This window comes from Ruditapes philippinarum, unplaced genomic scaffold (assembly GCF_026571515.1).
Source record: "Ruditapes philippinarum isolate M1 unplaced genomic scaffold, ASM2657151v2 ctg349_1_1_1_1, whole genome shotgun sequence".
NCBI classification, from domain to species: Eukaryota; Metazoa; Mollusca; class Bivalvia; order Venerida; family Veneridae; genus Ruditapes; species Ruditapes philippinarum.
Window position 1 is genome coordinate 82,321 of NW_026861914.1, and position 20,059 is coordinate 102,379.

At 32.7% G+C, this 20,059-nt stretch overlaps 1 protein-coding gene across 2 annotated transcripts; it reads right to left on the bottom strand.

The window, feature by feature from the left end:
• Window positions 1-11,368: 11,368 nt before the first annotated feature.
• LOC132717346 (kelch-like protein 15) lies at window positions 11,369-15,684 on the bottom strand. Of its 2 annotated transcripts, none has more exons than XM_060700788.1 (5): window positions 15,621-15,684; window positions 14,483-15,123; window positions 13,642-13,791; window positions 13,021-13,225; window positions 11,369-12,537 (listed from the first exon to the last, which is right to left on the bottom strand). In XM_060700788.1, the coding sequence occupies exons 2-5, from the start codon at window positions 15,107-15,109 to the stop codon at window positions 11,720-11,722; spliced, it is 1,800 nt and encodes a 599-aa protein (XP_060556771.1). In that variant the 5' UTR covers window positions 15,110-15,123; window positions 15,621-15,684; the 3' UTR covers window positions 11,369-11,719. The 2 variants fall into 2 exon arrangements, with proteins under 2 accessions (XP_060556771.1, XP_060556770.1); XM_060700787.1 differs by having other exon boundaries at window positions 14,483-15,144.
• Window positions 15,685-20,059: the final 4,375 nt, after the last annotated feature.

The window sequence follows — 20,059 nt, forward strand, 5'->3', positions numbered from 1 at the left end:
TAGTTGAAGGTGTGGCCTTAAGATAAAGGTGTGGCTCAAGCTCTTTGGCCATCCCAATAGTAAATATTAAAAGACCTTAATGTGTTTTCATTGGTATTGCCACTATCAATGTTTTATTAAGAAAATGAGACATTTTGTTTTTTAACATTTTGCCATAATTTGTTTACAATGGGATTATGCTAATCCTACTTGCTCCATATGATTAATGCAAGTTATAGAATTATATAACATCTTCCATTATATTCAGACTAGCCTGGAATTCAAGCAGTCTGACTATACTCTATACTGTATTCTTTTTTGTTATTCAACATCGTGGATTGTTCAATATTCAAGACAAGACAATTAAGTCTATTCTATAATTTGATTTACCTGGCAAAAGTAAATTTGACATATGAAATTCGGAAAAATGTTGAAAATGTTCAGCCTATCCCTTATTGTATCACTATTAATGAATGACACATTGATGTAACATTTTCTGACATTTTATCCCTACACTATAACAATGCTTTCACTTGAGTAGTTTTTAATTAATTATTCATGAAAACAGCCATAGGCCATTACATTGTGATTTCCAATTTGCCATACGAGAAACTTTGCTGCATTTAGCAATACTTTTATTATAGTCATTATATTATATATTTGTGTGTGAAAATTGTACAGATTTTTGTTTATATTATACACCACTGTTGATATTAGCATTTTAAGATTGTATTTTTACCTTATATGGCTGTGCTGTGTTAATGCGTGTTTGTGTGTTGTTGGAAGAAATTTGCTGCACTTTTGAACTCTTTTCACTACCATGTTTGCTTAAAAGCAACAGTAAAATAATAATACTGTAATTGTAATAATAATACATTTGTACTGTAAGACATGTCACTGTTGTAAAAATGTGACTTACACAAGAATATGAATTTTGATAAATTTTGAATAAATTTAGATTTTAACTTTTGATTGAAGTTTGAATTATATAGTTTGTCAATTGTTGTTCATCAAACTGTATCTAAAATTTCACAAATTTAAAAAAAAAATGGAGAAAGCTTTCATATTTTTATATAAAGGCACAACATTTTACATGAATTTCTGGAAATTAATTTTTGCATAGGGAGTTACATTTTATATGAAATCTGGCAGTGAACTTGTTAAAATATTGACTAAAAAAAATAACCCTCTTTTTGCACATGTTTTGTGCAAATTTTTCTTCTATATAATGTGAATAATAGTGATTTATAAACAAACAAAAAAACATCATGAAAATAATATATTTTTTTCTGAAATGTGTAAAGATATATTTCTTTTTCTGACAACAATTTAATATCTTTATTTGTAACTAATTCATACAAATTGTTCAAAGGTTATACAACTATAATTTAGATACTTCAGGTCCTAGACTGGATTTATAATCTCTTTTTTGATTGGTTAATTACCAGTATACAACTATGCATCATCCAATCAGATGCTGATTTATTTTTAACTATTGTCAATGCTGAAACAACAACACACCAAACTTTATCTGTGTTAGTGCTAACTAAATTTGTTATAATAATATTGTAGTATTTATAATAGAAAATAATATTCTGTGTTATTTGTTAGTATTGATGGAAAATTGTAAAACTGTGGAAACTATATCTTTTAGTGTATAGAGTAACGCAAGTTTTATGCTAGGTCCTCTAAATAACAATGTTAATATCCATTGTAAATTCTTAAAATTTAATTAATGTTTTCGAAGTTCGGTCAACACCGGTGTAGCAACCAACCATAACTGTTGTGAGATTTTTGCTGGCTTTGTTTTTAACCATTAAACAAGGTGTTGTATGCCTTAAATTTTGTTAACCAAAAACAATTACTGTCAAGTTGAAATTCTGACAAATTCACTGTTATATTCATGTATTATTTTTAACCAGGTTTTCCGAAGGAAAAAACTGGTTATTAGATTGAGGTATGTCGGCGGGCGGATGGGCGGGCGGGCGGACGGGCGGGCGGGCGTAAACAATTTCTTCTGTGCGCAACTCCTCCTACATTTCTCAACGGATTTTGACCAAACTTTCACAGAAGCTTTGTCATCAAGTGCCCTGGCGCATATTGTCGGGGTTTTGCGATTAGATAATATTGACCTAATTATGGCCATTTGTTTTTTTTTCCTTATATAAAAATATATAGTGAACAATTTCTTCTGTGCGCAACTCCTCCTACATTTCTCAACAGATTTTGACCAAACTTTCTCAGAAGCTTTGTCATCAAGTGCCCTGTCACATATTTCCAGGGTTTTGCAATTGGTATATATTTGACCTAATTATGGCCCTTTGTTTTTTTTCCTTATATAGAATATATAGTGAACAATTTCTTCTGTGCGCAACTCCTCCTACATTTCTCAACGGATTTTGACCAAACTTTCACAGAAGCTTTGTCATCAAGTGCCCTGGCGCATATTGTCGGGGTTTTGCGATTAGATAATATTTGACCTAATTATGGCCCTTTGTTTTTTTTCCTTATATAAAATATATAGTGAACAATTTCTTCTGTGCGCAACTCCTCCTACATTTCTCAACGGATTTTGACCAAACTTTCTCAGAAGCTTTGTCATCAAGTGCCCTGTCACATATTGCCAGGGTTTTGCAATTGGTATATATTTGACCTAATTATGGCCCTTTGTTTTTTTTTCCTTATATAGAATATATAGTGAACAATTTCTTCTGTGCGCAACTCCTCCTACATTTCTCAACGGATTTTGACCAAACTTTCTTAGAAGCTTTGTTATCAAGTGCCTGGCACATATTGTCGGGGTTTTGTGATTGGATAATATTTGACCGAATTATGGCCCTTTGTATATTTTTTCCTTATACAGAATATATAGAGAACAATTTCTTCTGTGCTCAACTCCTCATACATTTCTCAACGGATTTTGACCAAACTTTCTTAGAAGCTTTCTTATCAAGTGCCTGGCACATATTGTCGGGTTTTGTGATTGGATAATATTTGACCGAATTATGGCCCTTTGTATATTTTTTCCTTATACAGAATATATAGTGAACAATTTCTACAGTGCGCAACTTCTCCTACATTTCTCAATGGATTTTGACCAAACTTTCACAGAAGCTTTGTCATCAAGTGCCCTGGCGCTCACTAAATTCCCATGTTTCTTCCAAGACATCATTCAAGTATTTTTTTAAAATTGTGATCATACTTTTCTTGATATCGCACAAAACACCACACGCCAATATTGTTGACAAAAGAAAATGACAAGAGACGCAAAAATGCAAAAATTAAGCAAAAATAAAGTACTGTTTACCTTTCTAAAATATTTGGGAAAAAAAGGCGAATAGACAACATAAAATTTCTCAATCATTTTTGTTTGAGGAATATTAAAAAGCCATAATTCCTCCTAAAAGTTCAATTAAAAACAAATGCCCCTTCATGACAAAGCTTCTGTGAAATATTTTGCTGAAAACCTGGTTGCATCGCATTGCGATGTTCCTTGTTCGGAAATGAACCAATTGTGATGAATTTATGCAAAAGGGGAATGGTTTCCTCCAAAGTATGGTGGTCCAGTTATTTCTCCTCTATTTGTTTAGTTACATGTTCTTTGGTTCATAAATTGTTAAAGAAATTAGATTCCAGATAAGTGATAAATTAATCATTTCGAAACTAAATTATTGCTTTGTTAAACTATAAAGACTATTAAGTACTCTTGTTAAAGTACTAGTGAAGTGTGAGTGAGTGGGTAGTAAAAATGTTGGCAAAGTTGTTTTGTTTATTTATTTAAACACACAATTCTCCACATTTTGTATTTAAGAAGATTATTTTTTTTTTGCTTATCTAAAGTGAATTATGTTTTACTGACATGTATGGAGGTTTGTCTTGAGGGCAAGAACCAACTTAAGTTGGGAGAGATAAAAATAGAAGCTTTAAAAATAGAAACCTTATTAGGTTTCTAAATTTGTTCATATAGTAAGATTATTAGTGGTTAAACTGTAAGACTCTTGGTAAGAACTGAATGTACCCATGCTTCCAGTACAGACAGAGATGACTTTAGGCACATCAGTACCATCTGATCATGGTCTGTACTGTTTGCTATTATTATTCAGTCAATATATATTTTGAAATTTTCCCTAAAAAATGATAAATGGTTTTGTCCAGATTGAAAAATAGGCAGGTCCATTTAAGATATTCAGTTGAGTAAGTGTTAAAAGGGTGGTGAGTAAATGGAGAAAAAATTAGTATGATATAAAGAAGAAGCATAATAGAAAATATATATTTCTTAAGCTTTAACTGTTATTATACTTATAGACAATAAATACTAGCCTATGCTACCGGCATTGAGGCATGTAATATATAAAATTGAGCTGCGTCATGACAAAACCAACATAGTGCGTTTGCGACCAGCATGGATCCAGACCAGCCTGCGCATCCGTGCAGTCTGATCAGGATCCATGCTTTTTGCTTATAACATGAGAAAAACTGATGGTGAACAGCATAGATCCTGATCAAACTGCGCAGATGGGCAGGCTGGTCTGGATCCATGCTGGTCGCAAACCCATGTCATGACACGACTCATTATGACATTGATAAGATATTGACATGTGGAAGATGTCTGCTGAAAAAAAAATCATACTTTCATTGTGATATGGGTACAATTCTTTATGGACTGTTTGACATTGGAAATCGCTGATCCGTCAAGGCAATTCAGAAAATGCGCATGGTTAAAGTTGAATTAAGGTCTAAACAAGGCTTTGCTAGAACAGGGTTAGCTTTTCGGGAAAAAGTTAAATAAAGTCTTAATGATTTTGTAAGATGTAAAATTGTGCAAACTTTTTTGGTTGTTAAATTTGTTAATCATGTATATTTCATAGGTTGAAACTTCATATAATTATATTCATATATATTATGTAGGGCCTACTTTTTGGTTGGCGCCTCACTGAGATATTTACGAAATTTACTGTGTTCACTAACAGTGTCAGTAGTCTGTACTGAAGAGTTTTGTTTTACGGATGCACTTGTTAAGATTTATATAGATTTATAAATGTGTAGTGGTAATTGAATTGGTGCAAAAATGACAGCTTCGTTTTATGTCAATGTTTTATGTCAAGCACCTTGATTTAGCAGAACTGCTGGGCTATATTCAAGCAGTTTCCCATTATGTAACTGGGTACCTGCTTACAAGTGAAGTAAACATTTGAATTGTTTTCAATGTTAAAACAGAAACTTGCTTTTAAAATGTTTCATATTTGTGGTACATATAACTATAAAAAGTTGCACGGAACTTTTTTTCATTATGTTGTGTGTATGAGATTTTATACTGCTTACGCCGGTGCTAGGGGGTTATGAGAGATGTTGCACCTGTTAGTCTCTTTCTCGACTCAAACCGAAAACAAAATTGTGCTTAAAGGGTTCCCCCATTTTTCTGAATTCCAGAATACAGAATTAATTTATACGGCAATTCATGCACTATTATTTTAGAATATGTGGTAGATCATAATGGAAGTTTTATGCATGTCTGAAATGCAAAGAAGTTGTTTTTATGCAAAATGAATATTTTGTAATGTGATGTTTGGTGCCCCTGAAGGAATGAGTGGGGTGTAAACGACTATGGTTAAGGGGCAGGTAACTCTTCAATAGAAGATTTGGTGCAATTTGTTTAAATTATAATCTATTGCAACATTGTAAAAGCTTTGTTGAAGTTTTATTTATCTTGATATTTTGTGCAGAGGGAGACCTTTTATAAGTCAAAGGTCAACATGCCTTTGTTAGAACAGGGCTGCAGGCAGTATTATGTTGGTTATTGAGAAAAGAAAGGTTTATCTATGGTTATTTATCATTTTGTGGTTGGAATTAAGTGAAATGAGGTGTAATATAACAGAATTGAGAACTATTATTACACAATTATGCGAAGAAGGTGTTAACTTTAATTTGTATTATGTAATGTAAGAAAAATATGTATAATTGATTAAATGTCATCATAGTTTTGATTGGACTGGAAAAATTTCTGGATTTAGTTCTAGATTAAGCTTATCAGGATTTTCCAGTTAACCTATTTCTGATGTTTATAGAAATATAGAAAAAATAAATTGAGATCATTGAAGTACACTATCAAATAAAAAATAATAGGTTCTTCATGGTTGAGTTGTGGTTATGTTTAGGGGTTAAGTTTGCTGATAACACTTATCCCTCACTGCTGTTGGTATGAATCTTGTCAGGGAGTTGTAAAGAAGCTATTCAGCAAGCTTATGGGAGGTCTTATTCTTCCAGAGTGTTGTCTCATGCATGAAAGGAAAAAAATGTAATGAAGGGGCATTGAAAAAGATGCAGAAGGGGTACTGTTCCTAAGGTCTTCCTGAGGCCCACAGTGTAGCTGGAAAGTCATTATAATAATTATTATGGTCTTAACAGTGTTGGTGCGACTGAAAACTCAACAAAACAAGTAAAATAAAATTTATCCTAATAGCAATTCTGAAAGATTGCTTTGTTGTTTTTGTTGATTTGTATGGGTAAATACATGTACACCATTTGAGTAACTTGTTAACTTGTTCTCCAATTTTATGAATGCTGGAACTTAGCCATGATAATAATTTGCTTAGAATACCAGGTTGAAGCCTGGCCAGCCAGTATGCCTGTCAGACTAAAAGGTCTATATTACAGCTGAATTTTTTCATGGAATATTTTGATATTTACATTTGTATTACCTTAAATTGATAATGGATTGATCCAAATTTAAACCCGGGCAAGTCCATTACACAGGTTGTAGGGATTCCTGGTAATATACCAGTTTTTTCTTGCTTTTACAATCCTTGATTTGTGCACTATCACATTGTAAAAGATTATGTATTAAACAATGTTTACATTGTAAGTTGTATTATTTTTGTTGGCATTTTGTACATAGATGTAAACTGCCAGTATCAAAGCTATAATCTGCATGGAGTTCTCATGTATTTAATATATAATGTAACATTGTATATCCCTTATATAAATGTATCTATGCATGGTTAGTGATAGTTTGATAGACTGTGTTAGTTTTAATTTGCCAATCATCATATTTTTTCATGTAAAACATTTTGAACAATTTGAAGCTTAAGCTTTTCTAAGCGCTCTTAGATTTTTTGGTTTAGGTCATTTCCCCTGTCTACTTGGTACATGTATTTGCCAATCAGGGAAACAGTTATTTTTATGAGAAATTCTACTATCTAACACTTCTGTATAAATATTGTTAGTGACAGCTTATCAGGTGGTGCTTTCAGTCAATACACATTTTTTATATTGTAAAATATGTTTAAAAATTCATTTTTCCTTAATGTTATAAAAAAAATTTGAAAGTTAACAACTTATCTTTTGTTCGAACGCATTTTTCCAATTTTATATATCTTTAATATTGATGAATTTCCCAATTTTGCTTACACATATAGTCCTCAAAGGGCAAAATAATAAACATTCATGTGTTCATTTAAGGTTGCCTTTTTGTAACTATAAATGCTAACTGCCTTTCAGAAAAATGAATTGTCCTTTAACCCTTGATTTAGGTAGAGAACAAAAATGAGCAAAATCAGTAGAAAGTAAGCACTCAAATTGACAAGTAATTTTTCAAAACATCTGTAATTCAAAATTGCACTTGTTCTATAATATATATTTCTATTAAACAAAATGTCTTTGTATTCCTATAAACAAATAAAAGAAGGACGTCTGAAGTACATGTTTAAGAGAGATCATGTTTGAAATTAATTATTTTCAAACGCAAAATTGTTTAACTTTCATTTGAAAATTGCGGTATCATATTTAAAACATGAAGCCTTCTGTCAGACACGGATTCTACATATACAACCAGTCCAGACCAAGATCCAGCACATACATGACGTCTGATCATGGTCTGCTCTTTTTGCTAATCAGTCTTTGAATAATTTTAAAATGAAATTTTACCTAAAAATTAAAAATGGTTTTGTCCAAATTGTAGTATGGACAAATCCATGTTAGATATTTAGTGTGGCATAAGAGTTCACAGATAAAACCATTGTTATACAAGACAACATTTTGTGTTTTGATTTTAAGAAGTATTTTGTAACCAGGAAATTAGAAACCTAGAGTCTTTGTGTCGAATTCAGATGTCAATATGTGTACTTATTTCCTGTTCTTGTAAAAATAATTTTAAAAACATGTATATGTTCACTTTTTTGTTACTAAATTGTTATTTTTTTGTGCTGCAGAATAAGTTGTGCCTTAAATATTTTTACTCCCCTTTGATATTCTCATATGATTGTAATAATTACAGTAACTGTGAGGGTCTCAACACCATTCTAAGTGAGTCTCTATTTTAAATATGCACCCTCTGACCCCTTTTGGTTTGTGCCTGGAACTGCACATTTTCCCCCCATTATTTGAATGCATTAGAAAACTGCTTTAAGCTGTTGAGAGTTTTTTTTGTGATTTTATTGCTGTACCCATGTTAAAGCTTTAAGTCCACATTTCTGTGGTGAATTTTTTTAATTTCTGTCTCAAAATTCTGAATTTTGAACACCTGTGTTACCTGGAAAATGACAAAGTGGTACAAAAGTGTACAAGCGAATTGGTATATGAGTATATACAATAGCTAATGGGTAAAGCCTGGAGCCCAAAGAGAAAGTACATCAATATTATTTTTTTTTCAAATATTGTATTTATTTGTATATAAGACATGCTGCTTATAAGGCAGGGGGTCAAATTTTTACTTTCAAATTAAGTTTTTGACTTATACTGTCCTGAAAGGTCATCTTTATTTCTAAGAGGTTCCTAAGTTAGTGAGAATTAACCTTCCTATACTTTCTAAAGAGTGTAAGTCAGAAGGTCAACTTAGAATGCAAAACAGGTTATAAAAAGGTTATTAAAAGACTGAATATGTGTATAAAACTCAGTCCTATGGTTGAGTAAATACAGAAACCAGAACTTATCTTACCATTTGTGGACTTGACTAGTAGCTTTAATCTTTGCATTATAAGCAACCTCTTGATAAATATATCAACTTCAGCACCATATTAAATTACTCTTTATTTCAGAAACTGAAAATTAATTTCTAGTCTTGATTATGTAGTGGAAGACACATTTAATTTTACACTAATAAAAATTACTTTACACATTTTTGTCACTTTGAAATTACCATGTGACTGTGAAGTGTTTTATTTTCTTTTTAAAGAAAGTGGTTCAAATCTGACTAAGAGATTTAATTTTATTTTTCAATAGGTATGGGTCTTATTAGTTCATTATTTACCATTGTTGTGTATATTTTCATAAAATTAAAAACTCATGTTTTTATCTCAGAAAATTAAGCTTATTTGAATTTCATGGTTGTAATGGTTAAATATCGTGTGACAAACTGATGGTAATGAAAAGACTTAGTGCTGCTTTAGCAATATAAGCTAAGCTATGATGTTGAGTAAAGCATGATAAACCTTTGACTTCATAAGAAATGAAACTGAGCTGTTTTTGCAATAAATTTATATACCAAATTTGTTTGTTTTCTTTTTATGCAGTTATTTGTTTTACGTGTTTTCCACATTTTTGAAGGACAATTTTTGAATGTTTCATTCAGCTCCTGTTTTACATATTGGTTGTGCATCTGTTGATTGCAGGTTTACTAGAGCACTGAATCTACAAAACACCTTGATGTTTAGAGATTGTTATTAATTGGAGTATTGCTAAACTGCATATTTAGATATGCATTGTTGTGATCATAAGACTCCTGTTTATTATATCCCCGCACAACAAAGTTGTAAGGGAGGTATACTGGAATCAGCCTGGCCATCTGGCCATCAGTCAGATTTTCCTTGTCCGCCAAATAACTTAATAATCCTTTAGCACTAACTTAATAATCCTTTGGCACACAGTCTTCATATTTTGTAATGAGATTGGTCATGACTAGTAGATGACCCCTATAAATTTTGAGGTCGAAGGTCCTTGAGGGGCATTGACTTAAAAAAATTATCTGCTTAATAAATTTAGAATTCTTTGACCTACAGTCTTCATATTTGGTCTGGAGGCTAGTCATGACCATTAGATGACCCCTATGATTTTGAGGTCACTGAGTCAAAGTTCAAGGACATTGCTATTAACTTCAAAAACTTGTCCGCTAAATTGCTTAAGAATGCTTTGGTCACCAGTCTGCATATGTGGTACTGATGTTGGCTATGACTAGTAGATGAAGGGCCTTGACTAGATAGAAGCTTGTCCGCCCAATGACTTAAGAATACTTTGACCCACACTCTTCATATTTTGCATAGACGTTTGTCATGACCATTAGATGACCCCAATGCTTTTGAGGTCACTGAGTCAAAAGTCGAGGACACAGGGGTATTAACTTCAAAAAGCTTGTACAACGAATAACGTAAGAATCCTTTGACCCAAAGTCTTCATATTTGGCATGGAGGTTGGTCATGACCATTTGGTGATTCCTTTTGATTTTGATGTCACTGGGTTAAGGGTCAAGGTGACAGGGCCTTAAGTTCTAAAAGCTTGTCCGCTCAATTGCTTAACAATTCTTTGGTCAACAGTCTTCATATTTGGTATTGAAGTTGGCTATGACTACTAGACGACTCCCCTTAATTTTTAGGTCAAAGGTCAAGGTCAGAAGGGCCTTAACGAAAACAGCTTGTCCGCCGAATAACTGAAGAATCCTTTGACTTACAGTCTTTACATTTGGCATGGAGGTAAGTCATGATTGTAAAATGGCCCCTATTGATTTTGAAGTGACTGAGTGAAAGGTCACAGCCTTAAGTTCCTTTGTCTGCTAAATTGTTTTAAGAATGCTTTGGTCATCAGACTGCATAAGTGGTATTGAGGTTGGCTATGACTAGAAGATGACCCCTATTGATTTTGAGGTCAAAGGTCAAGGTCAGAAGGGTATTGACTAAAAAAAAACTTGTCCGCCAAATATATTAAGAATCCCTTGATCCATAGTCTTCATATTTGGCATGGAGGTTAGTCTTGACCATTAGATGACCGCTATTGATTTTTAGGTCACTTGGTCAAAGGTCAAGGTCACTTTGATATTTGCCACTAGAACATGTAGCAATGCACTGCCTTACTACCTTCAGATTTGTCTTGAGCTCTAAATGACCTCACAGCCGTATGCGGGGGTATTCACGCCATGACATTGGCAGTTCTAGTTATTTAGGCCAATGTTACTGTTAAAAGGCATTTTAAATATTCAAAATATTGGTGCTTCGTCTATAGCATACTGTATCAGTCAGTCAATAGTCAGGCATCCTTACTTTTTTAATGCTAACACAGGAGATGAACCAGGTCAAAGGTGAATTCTATTTGCTTTACCTGGCTTTGTTACATTTGTCAGAAATTAATCCTAGTGTGATGTTGATAATGAAATGTCTATCCAAAAAACATGTATTACAAGGAAAGACTGAGTGTACAGTTTATTTAGCATAAATCTATTAAAGGTACAATGATTCTGTATAATTCAAAAGTTAATGTATACAACATGCCGATATTTACTAAGTTCCTTTTTTCATCCCCCACCACCCCGATATTGCGAAGGTGTTTAATTTTTGCAGCGTCCGTAAGTCCACATTTTTGTGTCCAGGCAATAAATGTCATATATGGGCGTATTTTGAAATAATTTTATGCAAATGTTTTCTACATCATGAGAATGTATCGCGCACAAGTATCGGGCATCCACAACTTGTACGTTTTCAGTCATTATAGGATTGTAATGGTTATTAATTTTACAGATGTATGTACAAATCATTTCGTATTAAGGCAGGGGTGTTATCAGGCAAGTTGGTGGGTAAGCCACTTGAAGCACGCCTACTTTGTGAACTCCCCTGCCAATCAATGCCCCTGTGATAAATTCGTTGGATTCCATGTCAAAGCTATTAAGGTATACATCTGAATCAATGTTACACAGAAAGTATATTTTGTTCTGCATGATTGCCGTATGCCGGTAAAGATGTCCGTATCTTTTCGGTGTACGAGTGATAGTTGTCCACTGTTTTGTTTTTAAGTTAAATATTTCATTTACATCGCAATCTTTTACTAAACCTTGTGAGTTAGGCTTTGCTGTGTATCCGCCTAAAACGTAGAGCTTCCCGCCAAATTCTGTCATACTGTGACCTTGACGGCAGACGGACATTTTTGGCAACATTGTCCATTTCGAAGAACCATCTTGCAAGCAGAGGGCGGATGCTATTGGTTCTACATCAAATATTCCCCCGGTAACATATAGAGCATCACTGCAGTAAACAGCCGCCTGATTAAAACAGCTGGATTCCAAACTTGTAATCGCCTTCCATTTATTTTCTTCAGGAACATACATTTCAACAGTAGAAAGAAACTTCTCATCATCCGCTTCCTTACAAACACCACCAATGACGTAAATTCTATCTTTAGAATTGCACATGGCAAACGATGCTCTAGCTTGAATCATACCAGCAACTTCTGTCCACTTCTTTGTTCGTGCATCAAACATGTATACACAGGATAAGCTTGTACCCGCCTTGTCATAACCACCAGCAGCGAAGAGAAAATTACCAATGCAGGCTTGGTTCATAGTTGTGTAGTCAGCTTTCAACCCTTCAGAAAATAATGAAACATTTTTAAAGCTAAGGAAAATGGAAAAAAACTAGTAGCTAAGACTGTATATTAAGCTCTTATATACTACTATTACCTCCCTTCAGTTGATGAAAAATTGACACTATTTGCGTACATTTTCTTATCTTTGAGCTTCATGATATGTTTGTATTACTGCCTGTTTCTCAGTCAGAGTATTTGTCAATATCCGTCTCCTGACTTCAAGCATTCATAAAAGTTACATTGGTATTTTGTAGTCATAACGCATATAAATTGTATAAAGATATGACGTATATATAGACAGCGAGAGAGGACATTATGCAAATCTGTATCGTCAATTGATGTGTAATGGAACACAAATACATGTACTTGTTAATCGAAAAGTGAAACCATACAGTTAAATTACTCAGAAGAGCAACAGAAACAATTTACCATCTAACAGTTAATAAATATTAATGTATATATTTATATAGATATATCGTGTACCTGACGGGCCAAGTTCTTCTACAGAGAGCGTTGGTTCATCATTATTTGGATCCTTGTAAGCCAGTATATTACTTTCGCTTCTATCACTCGTGTCATGAAACGCTGACACAATTGCAACTTCCTTTGCCCCACGACTCGCGTATTTTATCCCTTTCTTCAAGCATTGCTGCGGTACATTCGACAAATAAAGTTTAGCATCTTCTACCTGAATAAATATTTTCAAGAGAGATTTTCAGATAGGAGCGAAAGTGTTTTCCCTGCAGCAATATTTTGAGCAGACACTTTTAAAATGTTTCTTGAGCTTAAATAAATGTACAGATTACATAACGTGAAAGCGTTACTCAAAGTATCGCAAATGACATCAATTGATATCTAGAAAGTATTATATTATAGATGTTTCTGTAGATGGCACTTCATTGAAATGTCTCCATGTTATACAATTAAAAGATGAAAATTAATGTAAAAATATTTGAACACAAATTCAATTACACTTGTGTAATGAAAACGACTCTAATGTCGATTGTAAAATGTGTAATAATTTTATATGATTCCGAAAAGTTTAAACGCAAATTCACCTGAAGATTTTATTACAATAATAGAATGACAGTTATTATGTTCTACCTCCTTCCGAATATCTGACATGCTCAGTATGTCCTCAGAGATGTTGTTCAAGTTTTCTGGTTTCATTATATGATATCTTATGTTACTTAATAAGGACAACATTTTCCTCTCTCTTTCCTTCTTGTCGTAGTTCATCCATTTAATAAGAAACTGAAATGAACGAATAATTATATACCTGTTAATTCATATAGCATATACATTCATATAAACACATATAGTAATAAATTAAACTTGCTTCAGATCGATTGAGCCACTCTACAATCTATATCTTTAAATACGGGTAAACCAGAAACACCACTTAAAAGTTACACTCTTATCAAAATAAGAAAATTGCTAACATAATTCCAACGTTTTCACGAGTAACATGACTGTTTCTTGCCTTAATTATTTGTATGTTTGTAACAGGAGTGGTCTTAAAGGCACCTTATACCTTAGAAATGAATAAAAAATGTCCCTCTTATAAAGGGAAGACCATTTAATAATGGTTTAAGAGAATACTAGAAGCTTATCACTTGAAGAAAGAAGCACTGAATGTGAAATAATTTGTCACAAAAGTAGCTAAATGAAAACAAAGTAGTATTTTCACTTTCATACAAAATTTTAAATCAATACAAAAACTATACTGATTGCCAAAAAGTAATAGAAGCAAAAGATGGTTACTGTGAGGTAATTGCCCATTGACTAACGTTTTGGAAATTAAAACAGGCCACAAAAAATAAAAAGCTTTTGAGAAATAAAATTAAAGTCATTTCTGAGGCATAATGTGTATTTAAATAAATTAACGACGGCGTGTTCAATCAACATAGATGTTATTTCTCAACGCAACAGTCTTACGCTTTACCTGTAAAATTAAGAATTCTGGGGCCTCTGTGTAGTAGTTGCCTTGTAGAAAATCTGAGAGAAGATCTTCGGGATAATCTTTAAAAGGGGCGTCACCTTTTGCCAACTTTGCTAGAAATAGCCCAAATGTCCCACACATTTCCTCCTTGAAGCCCTCAAATCCAAATCGCTCTGCCAGTTCAATTGTATAAGAATACTTTATGACTCCGTAGAAATGCAGCATAAAGTGACGACACACGTCAAGAATCCATTCGATTTTAAAAAAGGATGCAGCCTCAATAAGCTCGGTAAATAACTCTGGGTCAACATAGATATATCCGTGGTAAAAGTATTCAAAAATAGGAGTGAAACCGTAAGCTGTGATTTCCTTAAAATAAATTTCAGACCCTTCCTCACCCTCCTTGCAAAATGAATTACCAAAGAATTCATGAGCATCTTGGAGCACTGCTTTGTGGCCAAGAAATGACGCTTTGGCTGCACTTCCAACAAATATTTTTAAGTCTTTTTTAGTGTTATACACATCTTCGTGCTTCTTTACAAATGACTTGTCTATGTACTTAAATTTGGTTTCCGTGACGTCAGGAAAATCTACTGCAAGCTTCTTATCGACGACAACAGTGGCTGCCATTCTTGACCTTTCTTCTGTACAAAACAAAGCACCGCCTATAGAATTGAATATATCGAATTCATTTCTAGTGTTGGATATTTGTTTGTCCAATAGGATTGCAGTGTTTCAAATGAATCCTAGCTTACATATTTAATGAATAAATGTGCATTTCTTATAAGTCTAATGAATTGATTGTTAATTAAAATAGTTTCAAACATTAAACCGGCTGCACCATTTTTTGACTTGTTTAATTTTCGTAGAACACTTACCCCTATATGAACAGTAGATAGAATTATCAAACACGTTCCAAGATAACAAAGGCAAAAATACTATGAGAGTTTAGTAAGTAATATAAAATCGTTTTGGAATATATCGCGAACAAACGTAGATCTAATTAATACATATCACAGAAATATTTGAACAAACTCTTAATTTCTTTTTAATCAATTAATCAGTTATTTTCTTGGTAAAATGGCGTGCAATACTCCTGCATTTAGTTTAACTTTAATAAACGGTAATATAGTAAACATACCTGGACCGCAAGTTGTTGCATGTATTTTCCTCTCAAACACGGCATATACACATTATTAAATATTACTATACCTATAACATTGATTATATTGATCCTATTTTTTTACACTGTCCGTGTATTCCCAATACTTTAAACTTGCTCCGCATTGACAACATAGGTGGTTCAATACTTAACTTAAAGGAACGGATTATTACGAGATTATTAAGCTGTATGCATACCGGTAGCAGATGAGACCAACGTGGTCAGTTTATTAATACTAGTAAATTTTAGCAACAACAGTTTTACTGAGTGATTTAAAAAAAGTGAACATTTAAATACAAATGTATTGTCATTTTTGGTGTTAAAACTTGTTTTGGTTTAATTATGACAAGCCTTTTTTGGTTGTTTACGTGAGTGTTATAATTATCACATTATGAGTTGCTTATAAAATGTATGTTGATTATTCATTTATGATATTATTGCTTCTATTAGAAAAATACCTTAAGCTACGAATGCGCCAAAAAAAATGAATGATGCTATATGATATGATATGTACTCAAAGAAAATTAACTACGAATGCGCTAAAAATAAATGAGCCGCGTCACGACAAAACCAACGTAATGCGTTTGCGACCAGCATGGATCCAGACCATCCTGCGCATCCGCGCAGTCTGATCAGGATTCATGCTTTTCGCTTACAAACCCTATAACAAGTAGAGAAACTGATAGCGAACAGCATGGATCCTGATCAGACTGCGCGGTAGCTCAGGTTGGTCTGGATCCATGCTGGTCGCAAACCCATTATGTTGGTTTTGTCATGAAGCGGCTCAAATGATGCTATAATTATGATATGTGTACATAGAAAAAACATCAACGGTTGTTACCTACCAATACGCCAGTTCATGCTAATATAAATGAATCTCATGCAAACTCTTCGTGCTCTTGTATCCCACATACAACACAAAAGCATTGTACACATGGTTCCTTCATCAACAAACCATCATGTTTTGGCTGTCATCTATGTCAAACAAACTCAGGTTTGTAAACACAAGCATCTTAGCTCACCAGATCGCAAAGGTCATATCGCACGTTGTCCATTGTTTGTGCGTGCGTACGTGCATCGTTCACGATAGCAGTTTCATTTTTTTATTTGATCACAGATCTTGCATCATCAGTAAAGTTCGTTTCTTGAACTGACTGTCCAAGAGATATGGCCATACAGGCGGATAAACCTTAACTGTATGATAGCATTTTCATTTTTATTTGATTTGCACCAAACTTGTAAAGTACTTGTAATACTATTAGAGCTTCCTTATATTATTAAAAGGGCCAGATTATTTCATACATAATGGACTTTTGTGTCCTAAAAAAGTCCATAAGTGGAATATTGTACCATGTCTGTTGATGTCTTTTTCTAAATTCATGTCAACGAAAGTTGCACACGTAAAACGAGATCTTCATTTACAGTGTTGAGCTTTGTCAAAATTGAATGTAATTGACTGCCAATGTCAAATATAAAAATGTAAGTGCTTTAGAAATTTATATATTGCAGGGAATTGTTCATGTTTGGGCATAATAAAACACTGGACAACACGCCTAAAAGGGAGTATTATATTAAACCCGTGGATGAATCTTTCTATCAAGTTCATATTTTCAAAATTCATCTAATGTGGTACAACTTTGTAATTTGTAAATTTTATTTTTACTTGGACAAAACAACATTTTAGTACAAACCCTTTGTGCTGAGTTTTAAATTCTGAACTTTTTGCCTTTAAATTACCAAGACCAGCAAGGTAATTGGAACATGCATAAAGGTAATTTGTGTGAACCTTGGATAGGGTTTGAGGTCATTGAAGTTAAAGGTTCTCTCTCAGGCTAAAACTATATTATTCATATTCACATCATGGCTGCACTCAATTGTATGACAACCAAACATTCGATTTCCCTAAAATGTTCCAGAGTTAAATACATGTAAACACTGTTTGCAACATAAATATATACTAGTGTTGTCTCTATTTAGCAATGAAATTCAGGCAAGCAACTTAAGGCCATAATGACTCACTTGTTAATGTGTAAGTGGAATTGATGTTGAAGGCCAATGCTATGTTGAATGTCAAAAATATGAAAAGATGCAACATTGCTTTACATTGAAAAACGATCGTGACATTGGTGAAGTATTGATTACTTAATTAAAATATAGAGTTGACACCAAAAAAATCACATTGCTGTAAATTTTCAATACACAATGAGGAATATTTAAAAAGGAGATGACTTGGGTCAATGTGGAATGAGAAGATGGCATTTTATAACAAAATAACACTGTTGGACATTGTTGCAATGATATAACTATGGAGATGGCAATGCTCTATATCTAAAAGAATGACAATGCTGAATATCTAAAGAGTTAACATTGCTGAATATTTAAATAGTTGACATTGCTTCATTTCTTCAGAGATAAAATTGATCTATATCTAAAGGAATGGCACTTTTAAAGATTGCGGGAATATCGAAAGGATGTCTACAAAAATTGTGATAGTTTAGGAGAAAAAAATTTACCAAAAATTGTAAAATTAAAAAATGACGTTTAAATATGGTGAATATCTAAAAATGTCATATTTCTTGAAATTGCTGAATATCTAAATAGATACAATTGCTGGAAATTGTTAAATATCTGGAGAGATGGCTTTGCTTAAAATTGCTAAATATCTCAACAGATGACACTGCCAGAATTTGCTAAATATCTACGATGACACTGCTGGAAATTGTTAAATACCTAAAGAGTTGACAATGAATCAAATTGCTGAATATCTTAAGAGGTGTAATTACATGTATTTGAAATTGCTGAATATCTAAAGGGATGACATTGCAGGAATTTTCTGAATATCTAAGGAGATGTAATTATTTGAAATTGCTGAATATCTAAAGAGTTGTAATTATTTGAAATTGCTGAATATCTAAAGGGATGACATTGCAGGAAATTGCTGAATATCTAAAGAGTTGTAATTATTTGAAATTGCTGAATATCTAAAGGGATGACATTGCAGGAAATTGCTGAATATCGAACGAGAAAGGACATTTCTGAGATAACATTGGACATTATTGAATATACAATTATATAGAAAATAAGGCATTACTTAATATCTCCATGGGTGTTATACCTGTTTGTTTGACAATGCAAATGGTATCAAAATAAGATTTAAATGTCAAATATCTAAAAGAAGATACAGAATTGACGAAACTCTATAGAAAATACATTGCAGAATGTCCATAAAGACAGTAAATTGTGGGGATGAGACATTCCAGTAATATAATATTGTTAAGCAAAGAAAACATAGACAGGTATTTAAATGCTTTATAGCTTTTAATCTTTTGAGCCATATAGGTAGTATAAATAAAAGCATACATGTACACATATTCATAAATAATCAAGCAGTAATGTGAACATTTTTAAATATCACAACCTTCTAATAACAGATCACTTTAAAAGAACAAATGGAATAAAAAATATGAATCCCTTTAACAAATAATGTTGAACAATACTTGAAGGTTCCAACAAATTCAAACAAACAGTTATTTGGGACAGAATTATGCAATATATTTTTGTTTATTTTTATGTAATAAAATCTAATAAAAAAACCCTAACAATTCATATAAACATTAAACAAAAAACTTATCCAAAAAAGATTTCTGATTAAAGTAAATCACAAAATTATTATAGGGAATGTGTATTGACTATTAAGTTCTTAAAAATATCATAATTTTTTCTAAAAAATGAATAAAACAAATAAAAAAATTAATTTTTTGTTATATGCCTAGGCATGAATATTTTCATAAAATACAACATGGCTGTGCATTTGATACGGTTAATTAACTGACTCCCTATTATGTACAACAAGTCAATTATGGTAAAAAACCCTGCCAACACTTTGCCTGTCATGTATACTATCTTCCAATTTCTCATGACCTATAGAAAACCTAGCTAGCGGTGTATGTATATTGTTGAAGTTGTTCTTTTAACAATATTAACCAATAATAATTAAAACTACATCCAAATTAACAAATATTTGTTTAACCAATAAACAGGTATCTGATAACCTAAGAAAAGACATTTGTTTACCAATAAACTGAATTTTGTTTCTATTTGAACAATTTTTTGTTTACCTGTGAACAGATGTTTGTTTACCTACGAATGGCAATTTGTTTCCATTTGAACACTTTTTGTTTAACTATGAATAGGATGTTTGTTTACATATGTATAAACCTTGCTTTCTCTTTGAACATTTTTTTTTATTTCAAATATTGGATACAAGAGCTGTCGGTAGGACAGCAACGCTCGACTATTCTTAGTGCTTGATAGTAAAAAAAATGCTTGATACAGTTACCTCCTCCTGTTTACAGGTTGGGGTCATGATGGTGAACAAGTGTGCAAAGTTTCAAAGCCATATGTCAATGGACTTTGAA

What these genes read in the sequence shown, in the direction of transcription:
- LOC132717346 (XM_060700788.1), bottom strand. Translation starts at nt 15,109, where the DNA reads ATGGCAGCCACTGTTGTCGTCGATAAGAAGCTTGCAGTAGATTTTCCT. An exon ending in CAGAATTCTTAATTTTACAG is followed by an intron (nt 13,792 to 14,482) that starts GTAAAGCGTAAG and finishes CGTTCATTTCAG; the next exon opens with TTTCTTATTAAATGGATGAA. An exon ending in TGTCAGATATTCGGAAGGAG is followed by an intron (nt 13,226 to 13,641) that starts GTAGAACATAAT and finishes ATATTTATTCAG; the next exon opens with GTAGAAGATGCTAAACTTTA.